The following is a 15,446-nucleotide window of genomic DNA, read 5'->3' as shown; positions in this document are numbered from 1 at the left end:
TGCTACAACTTGGGATGATTTGAATGCTTTAAAGATAGGGTGTTATATAATTTGAATGCAAATATCATTTTGTGACCCTGTGGAAGCAGAAATGTTTCAATACCAAAGGTTGGGGGTTGCAGACTGCATCTTTACATCAAAAAACATAAACAGGGTTTGACTGATTAATTTTAAAGTTTTTGAGATAGGGTCTTACACCATAGTACATGTTGGCCTGCAACTCATTTTATAGCTCAGGCTGGCCTCTAACTCATAGCAATCCTGCTGAAGCCTACCTCCCACGCCAAGTGCTGGGATTACAAGTGTGAGCCACTATGGGCAGACAGGTCTTATGCTTATAACAGATTTAACTCGTTCAAATAAACGCGAAAAGGCCAGGAGCTGGAGAGAAGGCTCAGTGATAAGAGCACTAACTACTCTTCCAGGACCCTGGTTCAATTCCTAGTGCTCATACAGTGGCTCACAACTGTCTATAATTCCTGTTTGGAGGAATCGAAAGCCCTTGTCTGCCCCCCAGGGGCACCAGGCACACAGCCGGTGAATAGACAAACATGCTGGTAAACTCCCATACACATAAAATTAAAAAAATAAGGCAAAATAAAAGGAAACAGATGACTTCCCTAGGATACACAGATTCCAAATAAGTATTTTTACAGGTCACTGAAGAACACAAAGATTGGTTGACTGGAAAAACAATAAATTAGAAGTAGCTCTGAAACCTACAGAGCAACCACAATTTCTGCTTTTTCCTCAAGAAAAAAAAAAGTTTTGTTTGCATCCCTCAGTCAAATAAAGGTTGGATATTAACCAACATAATTAATTCAATATAATGCCAAATCTAGGTTGAATATTAATCTCATGGAGAAAGCTCCAGAAGTTCATGGGAATTATACGATTATAAAGGACCGCTGAAACACCCAGTTTGTTTAAAATGAAGGCAATGAGATTAATTGGAGGTGTTCTGTTCATTGTTAGCAACCTCCTTAGTGGCAGGTTCTGGAGAGCCAGGACCTTTACTGCCCCAACACCTCTTGTTCGGTCTCCCTTGTGATTTCCTAATAGGAGCATATTCGGTTTTAGAGGTTGACCTCCCCAGATTAAGCTTACCTTGTGAATGCTACAGGGTGCCAGCCAGTTAACAGACCTTATTATGTATGTAGTTCAATGGCTTTCATCTCGGAAGTGGTTCCAGGATATAAAGGGCATAAAATAGGCAAAATAATTGCCCAAGAGCTCTAATTTCATGACATATACCACTTTTTACGCAACAAAAGCAGCCTGGCAGATTATTCATTTCTTCTGAATGGTTTATTCAAAGTTAAAAATAAGTTGGGAAGGGAACATTTTATTGTAGCAATCTTTAATTATTATAGCCATTTTCAGAGGCAAGGGCAAGGGAGCCAGACAAGAACACTGCTATCTTGTCACTTGTCACCCATCAGAAGTGCTCAGTACTCTTCGGTTTTGGTTAGTAATGACGACAATGGTGTTATGATGATGTTAATGAGTAATGGTGCTAACGATGTGATTTCTCCATTAAAAACTCTTTACCACTTATTAGTATTATAATAATAATAATACAAATATTACTAATATCCTTAAAATCTATTATTAACACCAAGCTCACTCTTGTGAAGTAGGATAGTTATCATTATCCACACTTAACAATGGGAATCTCAGGGCATACAGAAGTTGACAGCTATTGGATACAATCCCCAGAAATAAAATTCAGGTCTTTTGACTATCAATTGTGCTTCTGCATCCTCTCAAAGAGTACTGTCTTATTACATTAAAGGCTGATCTTACTTTACTATCTCATGTACGAGATGATTTTGTCTTTTGATTCAAAGTATCATTTAATTTTTTAGAACATTCACACAGTTCCTTGAATACAGTAAGTGTTCAATTTTTTTTTTTAAGAGTTAGGGGCATGAGGATTGCTCTTATAGATTGGTTATCTTAGGCAGGACAGTGAGGTATTACATATAATCAGTTGAGTTGTTTCTCATTTAAAGGCTCCTAGTCTAACTAACAGATATTGGTCAGGAGGCCAATTTAAAATCTGATCACTAAGTTGTTAGCTCAAAATGTGGACGGATCTCAGTTTCCTTATTAGAAACATAAAGATGGAGTACTTGAAAATGTAAGGTGCAGTTGACAGCATACCACATGACATCTTAGTATATCTATATACTGAAAATCAGTTAAATCCAAATGGAATACTTTTCTAAGAGAAAACCCCTTTTCATTTTTAGAATTACATTAACTTTCTGGCCGGGTGGTGGTGGCACACGCCTTTAATCCCATCACTCAGGAGGCAGAGGCAGGTGGATCTCTGTGAGTTCGAGGTCAGCCTGGTCTACAGTTCCAGGACAGGCTCCAAAGCTACAGAGGAACCCTGTCTCTAAAAAACAAAAACAAAACAAAAAAACAAACAAAAAAGGAATTACATTACCTTTCTTGAATGGTTAATTTAACACCAACTGGACTGGGTTAATAGAGGACTAGATAAATAATAAAACTATTTCTGGATATGCCTATAAGGATATTTATCGAAGAGATTAGCTTTTGAATTGGTAGACTGTATAAGGGAAATTGCCTTCTTCCGTGTGGAGGCATCATGACTGGGCTGGAAAAACCTAAAAGGTAGAGGAAGGAAATCGGCTTAAGCTAGGGAATCCATTTCATCAGTTCCGTGACCATGGTGCAGCTGGCTTGTTAACCAAAGAGTACCTAGGAATCGGCAATAGTGATTTCACTCCCATTCAAGGCGGAAGGCACAGCAAACTGTCTTGTTCCAGACTTCCCCAAACGTTCCCAGCTCCCTCCAGTCATGTCTTAATCCTGCAGGTATCACTGACTCAGGAACTCAGAACCCAGCAGGCAGTTTACCCCATAACATCACCCTAAAGCAAACCTGACTGTCCCACTAAGCAATAAGGGCTTACCTAGGACCATTTCTGTAGAACCAGAACAGAGACGATGGTCAACCAGGCCAAGGTGTGCTTAATTATGCACATTTCTTGCCCCTTGCCCCAACTTCCCCTCTATTTAAAAGTGTGAACCACTACCCCACAGGTGGGTGGAAATGCTTAGCTTCCATCATTTCCAAGTGGCCATTTTGGTTAAAACCCTTTCCTGACTTTTCACCATTACTTCTGCCTGCTTTCCTTGGGACAAGAGGCTGACGGGACGGAAGCCCCAGTCATCCCAATGGAAACTATGTTCTGTCATGTTCTAAAAGCATAGATTCAGCCTGACACACTTGCTTTGGTAGACAGTATTTGTTCTAGGGCTGTATCTTTAGGCTGCCTACTTTAGGTTGCAATATGTTTCCAACACCCACTTTTCAAGCTTCTGAGATGGTATTTTAATTTTTTCCCCTCAGTGTGTATGTCGGACCACCTGTACACTTCCTCTACACTTCAAAGTGGAGAAAAGAGAAAAAAGAGAAGTGGTCCTCCCTCAAGGTTGTATTAATAGACAGGTCCAGATTTGGGGGCTATTTTAGCATTATTGAACAGGTTTGCCTTCTAATGGGCCCCGAAGAGTTGCAACACTACATCGAGAAGGAAAGATCTCATTTAAATTTTTTCTTTCCATCTTCTATCATAGACTAGGACTACCGTACTTGGACTCAGCTTCCTCCCACCCCCTCCCCCTCCCAGTGTCAGGCAGGAGGGGACTGTCCTGACTAATTCGACCAGCCCTTTTTCAGAGACAGCTGAGGCCACAGCCAGGTACACCGAAGCACTATTTGTGCACTTACTACTGAAGACTCTAGAATGGTCCTTGAGGAAGTGGTGTACCTGTAGCTGATGGCTACTGAACGAATGTTAAGCCTGAGGATGAAGGGCCTTATTTTTAAGAGGTCTGAACTGGGGCTAAAATATTTGGAATCCACCCCCCACCACCACTGTTATTTAGCTCTTGGTTATGTAATTTTTTCTGAAATTAAATTTCCTTGTTAGAGGGTGGTTACAATACCTACCTCACATTGCGGTGGTGGAGACTCAAGTAACTCTACCTTTAAAAGCAGTGTTTACAGTCACGTTTAAACCTCCCACTTCCAATTCCGTAGATTTTGAGAGGACGGGGTGGCATTTTCCAGGTTTCACACGGTTTGCTTTCGTTAAAGGGTCAAGAACCACATTTTGGAGGGATGCCACACCGACAAGTCCTCCCGGAATGGAAGGTGTGGACGCGGCAGAATCCACATCTGGGCAGAGATGCTCACCGGCAAGAAGGGATGCTTACCAGCAGCAGCCTTTCCTCTGAGGAGGCGGGGCCTTTAATGCCGGCCGCTGGCTGCCCAGGCTTTCTTTCTTTCCCTCGGGCGCTGCCCAGGTCCGACCTGTTTGGCACTGTGCTGGATGCGCGGTGCGGGCGTTGTCCCAGCGCAGCCCGTCGGACCCAGGTCGGGGCGCGGGCGAGGCAGGCCACCCGGATCCCCGCAACTTTAGGTAGCGCGGGAGACAAAAGGCATTTTTTGTTTTGGGGTCCTTGTGGCGCGTCGCCCTGCAGCTCCAAGCCCCCTAGCTTTGTTCCCAACTTCCTCCAGCGCTGCGTCCCTCCAAGTCCCCCCTCTTTGTCTGGCCGCCACCCCGAGCCCCTTTGTTGTCCACCGTCTCCGCCAGGGAGGGGTGGGGACGGCGCCCACCATTCCTGAGACAGGAAGCGAGCAGAGGCGGAGGCAAGCAGCCGCCTTCGCACGCCCCCACCGACGAGCGCGACTCTCGGTCGCCCTCGGGCGACAGCCTGGGCCGAGCCTCAGCCCCTCGCCCGCGTTCTCGGCACGGAGGAGGGGCGCGGCGAGGCAAGCGTCCTCTGATTGGCTGCGGGAGTAAGGGCGCCGCTCCGCTATTGGGCCGCGGGGCTGTCTGGCGTGCGAATGCGCGAGGTGGGGAGGGGGCGCTGGAAGCTGCTGGAAATCGAGCGGCCGGGCGGCGTGAGGGGGCACCCCGCGCGGGCGGGTGGGCGGGGCGCCACACAGTGGGCGTGACCACGAGGCTCCGCCTGCGGCCCCTCCCCGCGCGCGGCGGCTTCGACCGCGGGCGGCCGAGGGGCGGGCGCGCCGCTGCATCCCCATCCTCGGCGTAGCTCGGCTCAGGGCGAGCGGAGACTGGCCGGAGCGGGCGGGCGGGCGCAGCGCCGAGGCCCGGCCATGGCCACCACCAGCAGCACCACGGGCTCCACCCTGCTGCAGCCTCTCAGCAACGCCGTGCAGCTGCCCATCGATCAGGTACCGGCGTCCGGGGCGTCGTGCCCTGGCCGCCCCTGCCGGCTGTGGTGCCACCCGGGCGGGAGTAGGGTGGGGGCTGGGACCGGGGCTGCTGTGCCCGGCTCCCGGCGGGGCGGGGGCGCGCAGCTGGCCTTGTCCCTTCGCCTGTCGCTCTGACTGGTGCCTCAGTGCCCACCCAGCCCCCCATCGCCGCCCCGGGCGGGGGTGGGCGCGGGCGGAGGCTCGGCGACAGCCCGCCGGGGAGGGCTAGACAGACGTGCGCGTGTGCATGCTGTCGCTGCCCGGACACCGGGCGCCGGACGGGGCCGGTGGACCCGGGGACGGCTGCGGGGTATTTGCTCCGGGAGGCTGAGGATGATCTGAGTGCCGAGTGCCCAGGATACGGCATGGATGGATCGGGCTTAAGAGGTCCTGCAATTGGGGACAGTTTGCATTGAAGTGTGACTAGAGACCGAGAGGCAACAGTTTGGGGGAAGGCAGGTTCTGAAGAGAAGTCAAAGTGAGTTCATGATGCCAAGGTTTCTGGTGAAAAAGTTGCATCTGTGGCTAGGAGCAGCCATCCTGTCCCCTCACCCTACCCTCAGAGAAGCGTTTGACACTAGGGAAGGCTGGCATTTAAATGAGGCCAGTAGAATTTGATTGTTTAAAGGGCCCCAGGATTACTGAGAAATAAACAGTATTGGGATGGAGAAAGCAGCGCCATTTTTATTGAGCAAAGGAACTTTGGAGGTACGTCCTGAGAGAGGTCTGGGAAAGTTGTTGGTGGGGTCCGGTTAGGTAGTCGGTCTCGCCCCAGGGCTGAAGGTAATTGACTCTGGAGATCTTGCTTAACATTATTCTGCTCTGGAGGCGTTCGCACTTTCCAAGGGATACTGGTTCGCGGTCCTCTGCTTGACTGGCTGCTGTTGATGTCTTAAGAATTTCCTCTGCCATACAGAATCTCTCCCTCTCTGGACTTAAGCTGGAGGTGACATTCGAGCTCAACCCCGTGCTCACCTCTTTCTGCTTCACTGTCTAACATACAACACGCTGAATGATGTCGAAGGAGGGTTAAAGAATTCTGCCCAGAGTTTAGCTCTGTAGTTTTTCCTTCATTTCACCCTCAACTTCCAATTAATGGTAAAATACCCGTCCCCCACCTTGTACAGCAGGTGGGATGTGTATCAGGCTAGCAGGTTATTTGAGTGAGATGCTCCAAGGGAAATGATTTCTTTATTTTACAGCATTAGGCTTTCGGTATTAAGTTGATCAGAACCAAAGGCTTTGGATGTTCTCAGTCCTGTGAGGGGAGTCTCACTATTTTCTAAATGGAATTGTGGCACGTGACCTTGTGTGTTGCATCTCTGACTTAAATAGGTTGTTGCCAGCCTACCAGCAAGCAGAGGGCAGGATCTGTTGCGAAATTTTTCTTGCTAATGGAGAAGCGAGAGGGAGACTTCTACCTTTTCATTCTTTTGGGAGACAGATAATTGTGTATTCTCTCTGGTGTAGCCCTTGCTGTGCTGATACTTTTAAATTTATGTAAAGGATCATAACTTTTAGAAGTAATCTAATATTAATTGGCTCCTTTAAACTTCTCGGCAATTCAGAGAAAGTTGTTTGTGGAACTTAAGTATGCAGGATCAAGGCGAGGTGACTTGAGAGTGTGACTTTGACTTGGCACCTTAGACAGCCTTTATCCTCTGGGGTACTCTTAAGCTTTAGAACCCCGATTTGTATAATACAGTTATTGGCTATGTGGTAAGCAAGCCGTAAGACTATTAAGTTAATACCACACAATCTGTATTTTTTATAGCGACGGTTATTTCTGTGAAATACCGAAGAATTGACTCTTAAGACATTAGCCAAGTTCTTGGAGTCATTAAAACCTCACATGATAAAGTTAGACAGACATTTTAAAGTTAAGCCAACTAGAAGAGTTTTAGAATGTGAATAGTTGAATCCAAGCTGAAAGAAAGCCCAAGACTTGGCTGTAGTCAACTAATGTAATTCAGTAGGGGGAGGGGAAGCCAGGACGTGAAGAAGTCTAACTCGCCAGTGTGTTCATTTGGTGTGTTCCAATTAACAGTGTTTAGAAAATTTTGGAAATTATAAGAGCAGTTGTTTTAGGGAGTATTAAAATGGGAACTTTTAATAGTGTGTCAACTTGATACACTTAGAACTTAAGAGTGCCCCTTGCAGCTGTGGTAGCAGGAAGAGATTTTATGTTGTCAGGCAAAGGCAGAGGAGCAGAAAATCTTGCCTTAGGCTCCTGAATCTTTATCTTTTCTAAGTATTTCTAAATGACCTTGGGGTAGCAGACTTGGTGTTCGGTAGTCCTTAAATTTAAATTAAAGCATTAAATAATGGAGTCTGGGAGGTGACAAGATTCTTCTTCTTCTTCTTCTTCTTCTTCTTCTTCTTCTTCTTCTTCTTCTCCTCCTCCTTCTCCTTCTCCTTCTCCTTCTCCTCCTCCTCCTCCTCCTCCTCCTCCTCCTCCTCCTCCTCCTCCTCTTCATTCCCTCCTTTTCTTCCTCTTCTTCTTTTTTTATTCCAAGATAGAGTTTCTCTGTAGTTTTTGAAGCCTGTCCTGGAACTTACTCTGTAGACCAGGCTGGCCTACAAACTTACAGAGATCCTCCTGCCTCTGCCTTCTAAATGCTGGCTAACTGCCTTCTAATGCCTCTAATTAAGGCATGTGCCACCACTGCCCACATTGTTCAAGATAGGAAATACCAGGCCTCTGGTGTTCCGCTCTCTAGGGCCTGCTTCCCCAGTGACTTTATTTCTAGTGTAAATCCGGAGGTCTGACTAAAGGAACGTGTGGAGAGTGGGGTTTGAGGAAGAAACCATCTGAACACCTAGCTGTGCCAAAGGAAAGGAACAGCCTTGTGAGACCCAGGAGAGAGCAGGTGTCTTCGTATCACGGGGCTTGTGTTCCTTATAAGTTGCTGATGTGCGGTTTTAAACTCCACAGCAAGTACCAAAGTGAACCTAAGAATAATGCCCCAGGTGATCAACCTATATATATAATTTCACCATTTTATACCGTCTACTACATCTGCTTTGTTTTGCTCTGAGGTGTCATGAGATTTCTGGTTGTGACCCCCTTTACCCTCCCTTTTTTCTCTCCCTCCTTACTCCCCACGATGCTGTAATTTCTCCTACGAAACTGGGTAAAGAGCCAGGATAGTACTCTAGGCAGAAGGTTGGTTGGAGCCCTGGAACAGCCTTCTTGACACAGGAGTGTTATAGATTATGTGACAGATTCTTGAGACGGGGAAGATGAGGTGGGGACTTGTGGTGGTTTGGAAGGTTTGGAGGAAGTAGGAAAAAGATGGCTGGGGAAGTATGGTTAGCAGTGACCGAGTTTCGCAGAGTCCCAGGGTAACCGTAATGCCCAACTCTCAAGAGTTTGTGAAACTTTGCCATGTCTTCTATGTCATTCAGTAGAATCCTCACACCTCCAGGAGTCAGAAGTCAAACCTGAATTCTCATGCCCCTGTGCCCCTGTGTGTGCTCTTGAGTATTTGCATAACATGTCAGTATATTTGTGGCTTTCACGTGGGGGAAATACTTAGAACGTATCTTTGTTTTCAAACTGATTCTCCTATCTTCTTGGCAGTGAAGGTGAGAATAAGAAAGAACTGTCTAAAGTTCCAAATATTGGTGTGCTCATGATCAGGCTTGGGATAGGGGAAGCGTGTTCGTTTGTGTATGTGTGCGTATATGAATGCATACGTGCATGTATGTGTGTGTGCGCACGTGTGTGTTTTTAGTGAATGTGTGTGTGTGCACATGCACTCATGTGTGTAACAGAGAGAAGTGGAAAGGCTATAAAATCTTTGCTCCTTTTGGGTCAATTTGTTGCTCCAGTTTTTCCCTTAAGTCCCTTTACCACTCACACGGACAACCAAAGAAGTGGCGTTTTAGGGGAGAGTTAGCTTAAGACTGGCGTTTCAAGTCCCCTGACAGGTCTGAACTCTGATGAATCCTTTCACAGATGGAGGAAGCGAAAGGACGGTCCTCTAGGTCAATGCGGTCAAAGGAGCAGAACTAGGGTTGCCCGCTCGAGGGTTAGCTCTGAGCTGCCAAGCGAGCTTATCTGTCTTGCTCTGCCCACTACTGAAGAGCTTGACCAGTTCCCCACTTGTGAGGTCCGTCTCCATCACAAGAACCAGGAGTCAGTGACAGCCGCTGTGGAAGATGCCTTCCAGTCAGGAATCACCCTGTTCGCTAACAGTTCTAGAAATACCACTTTATAGAGATGTTACTTCCTGTATAAAGTGTGTGCTGACCTTAGTTTAAATCCCAAGACTGTGTGTTTAGGAACTGATAAAAAGGCCTGAAACGTGGAGGGATATAAATCAAAAGTCAGGGGAGGAAAGTGGACTAGTAATTTGAGGAAGTTTCAGTAGTGAAGAGTTGAAGTTGCCTGAAGTTTAACCTAACGGAGCAGGCACATGCCCTGGAAATGCTGTAAATGTAGGGTCCCTGCATCCTGCTCAGCTCTCTCCATTAGCAGAAAGTATCAGTGCGGGGCAGTGGCGTGGGGTTCTCTGAGTAGGCTGGGGGCCTTGCTTTGCCCACTGCTTGATTTTGGGCAGTTACTCATTCTCTCTTTCTCTTGCTTTAGGGTTTGTTTGTTTGTTTTTATTTTTTGGGACAGGGTCTCTGTAGTCCTGGCTGTCCTGAAACTCACTCTGTAGACCAGGCTGGCCTCAGATTCAGAGATCTGCTTGCCTCTGTCTCCTTAGTGTTGGAATCAGAGGTGCACGTCTCCACACTGGGCTCTGCTGTGCCTTCTAAAGTCACCTGTGCTCCTCTGTAAAACCAGAGTCACTGTGTGCTACATGCTCACTTGTAAAAATGTAATCGGTGGAACAGCCTGGCTCCTGTAGACATTTGACACACACTGTCTCCTCCATTATGAAATACTTACTTGTATTTTATGTTTTTGTTTTGAGAATTGCACTCTTAATCTTCAGGACTTCCTTAGCAAGGGGCACGAGGAAGCTCTCTCTGGTCAAGTTTTGTATCCAGACAGTGACTAAAGTAGGATTCCAACCTCCTTGTGAATTTGGAGTTCAGCATGTTTTTGCTGCCTCCTTACTGTTTCAGAGATCTTAGTGACTTGATAGCGTTCCTTCCAACGGTCCTGCCTGTCTAGGTGAAGATAACCCTGGTCTCTGTTTATTAGGTCCGATGCTGCTGACCTGAAGTACTCAAGTAGTTCACACAGCTTTTACTTGCGGTTCAGTTCAAGCGGTAGGATTCTGCCACGATTGAATTTGGTTGGATTTCTTTCAAAACAAGGCACAAATATGAGCCTCGGAAGAGGGAGCATTCGGTGATGCTGTGAATGAGATGGGTGAAGAGTGAAGTCCCCTTTAGTCGCTGTTTAGCGTTTGGAAAAGCTGACGTGTGAAGCATTAGAATTGGGATTCAAGAGGTGTGGCATGTCCTCTTCGCTTCTCGATGTCACCAATGATACATCCCTCTCTTTGCTGATCAGAAAGCGAGCCATTCTTCCCTGCCCATCTCTAGAGTACCTACATATAGGCCCCTTGCTGTCCTCGTTTAATGTGACCGGTTCCTTATTTGAGGAAGCATTGTAGGTTTGGCAAGCTTCTGATGTGTACTTTCTGCCTGCTGTTGCTGGTACCCCTCAGGTTTCGGTAGGAGACGGATTGAAGTAGGTAGTAAGAAGTGCTTAGGGAGATGTGGTAGGTCTGTGAAAGCAGCAGGGAATGATGGGATTCCCAGATCAGTTGCACTGCTGTGTAGGGGCAGAGCCCCAGGAGGAAAGTGGGTCGAGTAGCAGGGACACTTGAAGGAGGGAAGTAGTTGCGGTCCCTAGCTAAGGGCTCAACCTAGAGTGAGTCTGAGGGTGATGGCATCTCTCCCCTTCTCCCCGTCCTTGGGTTTGTTGCTGAGGTCTCCTTCAGAGGATGGGGTGATGCTCAGGAGGCACAGGACAGAGCCGGGAGTAGATCTGGAGGGACACATAGGTACCACCCAGGACTACTGAGTTACTTCCCATCCCTGAAGGATACAGGATGCATTCCAGCCAGCGCTTGACACATAATCTCTTTGTCCCCTCACAGCTGGAGAGAGGAGTTGACTCTTCCTTCCCCGTCATCTTCCTACTTCCTAGTCACTCTTAAGAACCATGGTCCCCGGGCCCTGTCTCTGACACTAACAGATAAGTCCACTGGTGAACTTGGAAAGTGTGGTCCTCACCCATCACTTCCTCGTTTAAATTGTCACAGCTTCCATGTTGTCACTGCAGTGCTTTCCACAGTGTGGCTGAGTCCTTTTGTGTCAAAATCTCCTGTGACTGTTATAAAAAAAATTAGGTGTTCCCTGGCTCTACCCAGTCCTAGAAATAAGGGCCGAGGAACCTGCATTTTGACCGCCTCCTCCTCCAGATTCCTCCTCCCCGTCAGAAGTAGAGATCTGGGTCAAATATTTCAGGTACTTATTACTAAAAGGTTATAAAAATGCAGTGTGCGGGGCCGGAGAGATGATGTAGCAGCTAAGAGCATATACTATTCCAGAGGACCGCAGTCTGTCTCCCGTACAGACGTCTGTCTGGTGGTCAAGACCTCCAGGAGCTCCAGCTCTGGGGGATCCAGCCTCCTCTTCTGGACTCCATAGGCACCTGTGTACACGCGGACACATTCACGCAAACACACATGATTAAAAGTGAAAAAAAAAATAAGCAGAGCGTAGGGTATAGCTTAATGGTTGGGTACGTTCCTTGCTTGTAAAATGGCTGTGGGTGTGATCCCCAGCACAAAACACAAAAAGCGGTGGAATATTCTTCGAGCATTTAACAAAGTAACACATAATTCCCCACACACGATGCAGTTAGTGGTTTGGTAATCACAGGACTGTGCACAAATAAGATCCACAGTGCCCTCTAGGTCATATGACCCTGACATGGGACAGCTTTTGCTCGGACAATGTAGCTTCTTTCTGTCATTCCTGTCACGTCGTCTCATGGCTGTATGCCCAGTTTTACATGTAGAAAGTGCTGGCAGTCTAGATCTGGTGTCCTTCCTGAAAGTGGCCTGCTGGGGGGATGCCTACTCCGTCCATTCTCAAGGCATGCTCTGAGAAACGCCGGCCCGGGGTCAGGCCTACAGCCTGTGAAGGACGGCCGTTGGATGCCTCGCCTATCGCAGCGCCCATGTGCCCTACAGCTGGACCAGGAATGTTCTCCAGAGCCACATGTGTGGAAGTGGTGAGCGAATTCAGTCCACACCTGCTGTTCTGCAATGTGCTTGTTCAATCGCGTACACGTTCCTCAGTATGTTTTCCTTTTTCTTTGAACTCTTTGCGTTAATGGAGCCATTTTTTTTCCTGCCCCAAATCCCCTGCACCCTTTTCATGCCTGGCAAAACTTTTTAGTATTTATCTAAGGTTTGTGTCTTCCTGAGGATGTCTTCATGTCCTTTGCTTTTCTGTTAGGCCCCTGTATGTGTGAAATGTCTGAGTCATATGTCTTCTAAGCGTGTGTGATGTTCCTGCAGCAGGTTGTGAGTGTTCAGGGTGGACCGGTCACCTGGACCCCTCTTAGAGAGCTGTCTCTCCTGTCCAGGCAGCCCCTCTGCGATGAGGCCAGTGCTGCAGAAAGTGCCCAGAGAAGAACCATAGTTGTTACCCATCCACACCATTTCCACCCTGTATCCTCCAGGGCTGGGTCTGCCTTGCCAGGCTCTGGTCCCCTTTCCTCTGGCTCTTGAGAAAGGTGCTCTTCCTTCTGAGTCTCGGAAGCAGGTTGTAGAAGGGAACTTCTGATCTTCTAGGGGGTCTTCTGTGCCCTTGTCTTTCAGGGACTGTAACTGGACTTATGTCCCCCATACTCCAGGATCAACTCTGGGCTTATTCCTTATGACACTGTAAATTCCCTAGGGATAGGGCCTGTTGTCTCCTGCTCAGGACCCTCCTTGAGTTGAGGGAGTATGGATCAAGTGACAACAGTATGACGAAGGCCTTAGCCTGGCTGACAGTCTGACTGTGAACTCGGCAAGCTGCTTTCTTTCCTTTTTTTTTTTTTTTTTTTTTTTGCTAAACAGGTTCTCTTTGTGTGTGTGTGTGTGTGTGTGTGTGTGTGTGTGTGTGTAGCCTTGGCTGTTCTGGAACTCACTATGTAGACTAGGCTGGCCTCAAATTCCTTTATAAAGCTCCGAGGGCTGGAATTAAAGGTGGTCTCAGTTTTGCTGTCTATCAAATGGGGCACACAGTAGGTTGCGCCTAGTAAGAGTGGGTGGGCCTTGCAGATATAAGCAGGTAAAGGCCAGCGCACCTGGCTGTGACTATTATTAATGTCTCGGGATCTCTTCCGAAGGACTGGGGAAGGGGGGCGTCTTGTATGTGACTTCAGTCTAGCCCTTGGGTTCTTCAGAACCTTTTCAGCATCCTTTAGATAAGTAAGTGTGTGCCAGTCAGCACGCTAGACGTGGGGGATGACATCCCATGTGGTGACTGTTTCCCCTCAGAACACTGCAGCCCTGGGGAGTGGCTGGTCAGGGAAGGAGGAGTCTTACGGGTTCTCACTAGGGCATCAGAGGGGCTAGGGTCTCACTGGCTGTGTTTAGGGCATTTCCACTAAATACAGTATTTTCTCTGCCCTCTCCCAGTGTAGTCCTGTTTTCCTGCCTGGAAGCTGCCCTCTGTACTTAAAGTTGGTGTGTGGCCTGGCGAGTGAAGTGTCAGTGGCCAGACTTCCTGAGGGACAACTTAGAGGATCTCTGTTAGTGGGCACAAACCTTTTTGGCTGACTGTTCAGTTTCTTTTCAGTAGGCACCAAGAGCTAAAGACAGGGAAAACATTGAAGTTGAGTGATCGCCAAGGAGTTGTTCTCAGTCAGGGGGTTGCACTGCCGGGAAGAGCAGTCTAGACATTGAGACAAAAGAAGCCTGCAGATCTCCCAGTTGTATCTGTAGGGAGCAAAATGCTGCCCGTTTGATAGTGTCCTGTGCCTGCGTAGAGCAAGGCCCTCTAACAGACTCCTTTGCGGTACTGTCCAGGGCCCGACAACACCTGTTGTCACCATCCCATCTAGTCCAGAGCAAGTGTAGTGTGGCCAGCGGCTGGTGAGAGATAGGCAGGCGCTTTCGGGTCAGCCCAAAGGAGTAGAGTAACCGGTGTCCTTGGGCCGTGAGGAAAGTTCTGTTCAGCTGACCAGCGGATTTAACACGTGCTCCAACAGACTCTCCTTGGCCCTCACGTTAGTTTTAGAACCCCGTATCTGCCAGTGCTCAGTCATGGTGAGGTAGAACACATCTAACTTAATACTACATTTCAGGATGAGTGTTCAGCCTACAGTGATGTTCTAGATGTTAGCCAGTGATCAAAGATGTGTGAGACACGAAATAGAGCCGACTTTGGGGGTCGTGGTTGGTGGTGGTAATGTTATGCTCCTGGACGTGGTCAAGGGGTTAGCTACAGTAGCTCAACCCAGGTCCACTTCCAGTTCAAATGCCCACAGAGTGTAGCTGCTGGCGCATACATGTTCTGAGGTGTGCACGGCCTGCTGTCTGGCTATGCCTCACATGCAGTTGGACTGGGACCCCCCCACACACACACTTTTGCTGCAGAGGAATGTTGGCCTGGTGCCAAAGCTGACTTTTCAAAGGGAAACTGGAAATTTATATTTTCAATGGAAGTATGATTTTTAAAATTTTGAATAAAATCTCATTTTTTTATTTTTAAGTCCCAGAAATGTATCTAGATCAGATTTAGTTAATTAACCACTTGGAATTATGAGTTTCTATTACAGTTTATGTTGTGAGTTCACTCTGAAGTGTGCTACAGTGTTCTAAGACTTAAGAACTTTGACAAAGCGGATTAACACTGGAGATGGTAAGCAGGACCTCTGGTGACTCGGTGGTGATATTGGGGAATGGCCCTCATAGTTCACTGTTTACTGATTTCAACCCTGAGTTGACCCCAGAAAGTGTCCAGTTAAATTATATTTGCCTGAAACGGTCACATCTTAGATTCTATCTTGAAAGTTAATGTCTTACTAAAAATGGAGGACTGAAATTTTATGCTGTTATTTTTATTCATTTTGCAGATCTGTATTATTAATTATAGTCAAGATTATTTTTTTCAAAAAAAATTCTTTCAAGCTAGAGCTTTTCTGTGCAACAGCCCTAGCTGTCCTAGAACTTGCTTTGTAGACCAGGCTGGCCTCAAACTCACAGAGATCCAC

At 47.4% G+C, this 15,446-nt stretch overlaps 1 protein-coding gene across 2 annotated transcripts in view; it reads left to right on the top strand.

The window, feature by feature from the left end:
• The first annotated feature begins 5,075 nt into the window (after positions 1-5,075).
• Mboat2 (membrane bound glycerophospholipid O-acyltransferase 2) overlaps positions 5,076-15,446 on the top strand; it is a 123,233-nt gene continuing 112,862 nt past the window's right edge. Inside the window, exon 1 of one of the 2 annotated variants that reach the window (XM_085690835.2) lies at positions 5,076-5,242. In XM_085690835.2, the coding sequence (XP_085546961.1) occupies positions 5,165-5,242 (78 nt within the window). In that variant the 5' untranslated portion in view covers positions 5,076-5,164. The remainder of the gene's footprint in view (positions 5,243-15,446) is intronic. The other variant, XM_085690834.2, reaches the window with a different exon arrangement.

This window comes from Myodes glareolus, chromosome 6, assembly GCF_982192425.1.
Source record: "Myodes glareolus chromosome 6, mMyoGla1.1, whole genome shotgun sequence".
Classification (NCBI taxonomy): Eukaryota; Metazoa; Chordata; class Mammalia; order Rodentia; family Cricetidae; genus Myodes; species Myodes glareolus.
This window is presented reverse-complemented; position numbering and strand designations above follow the sequence as displayed.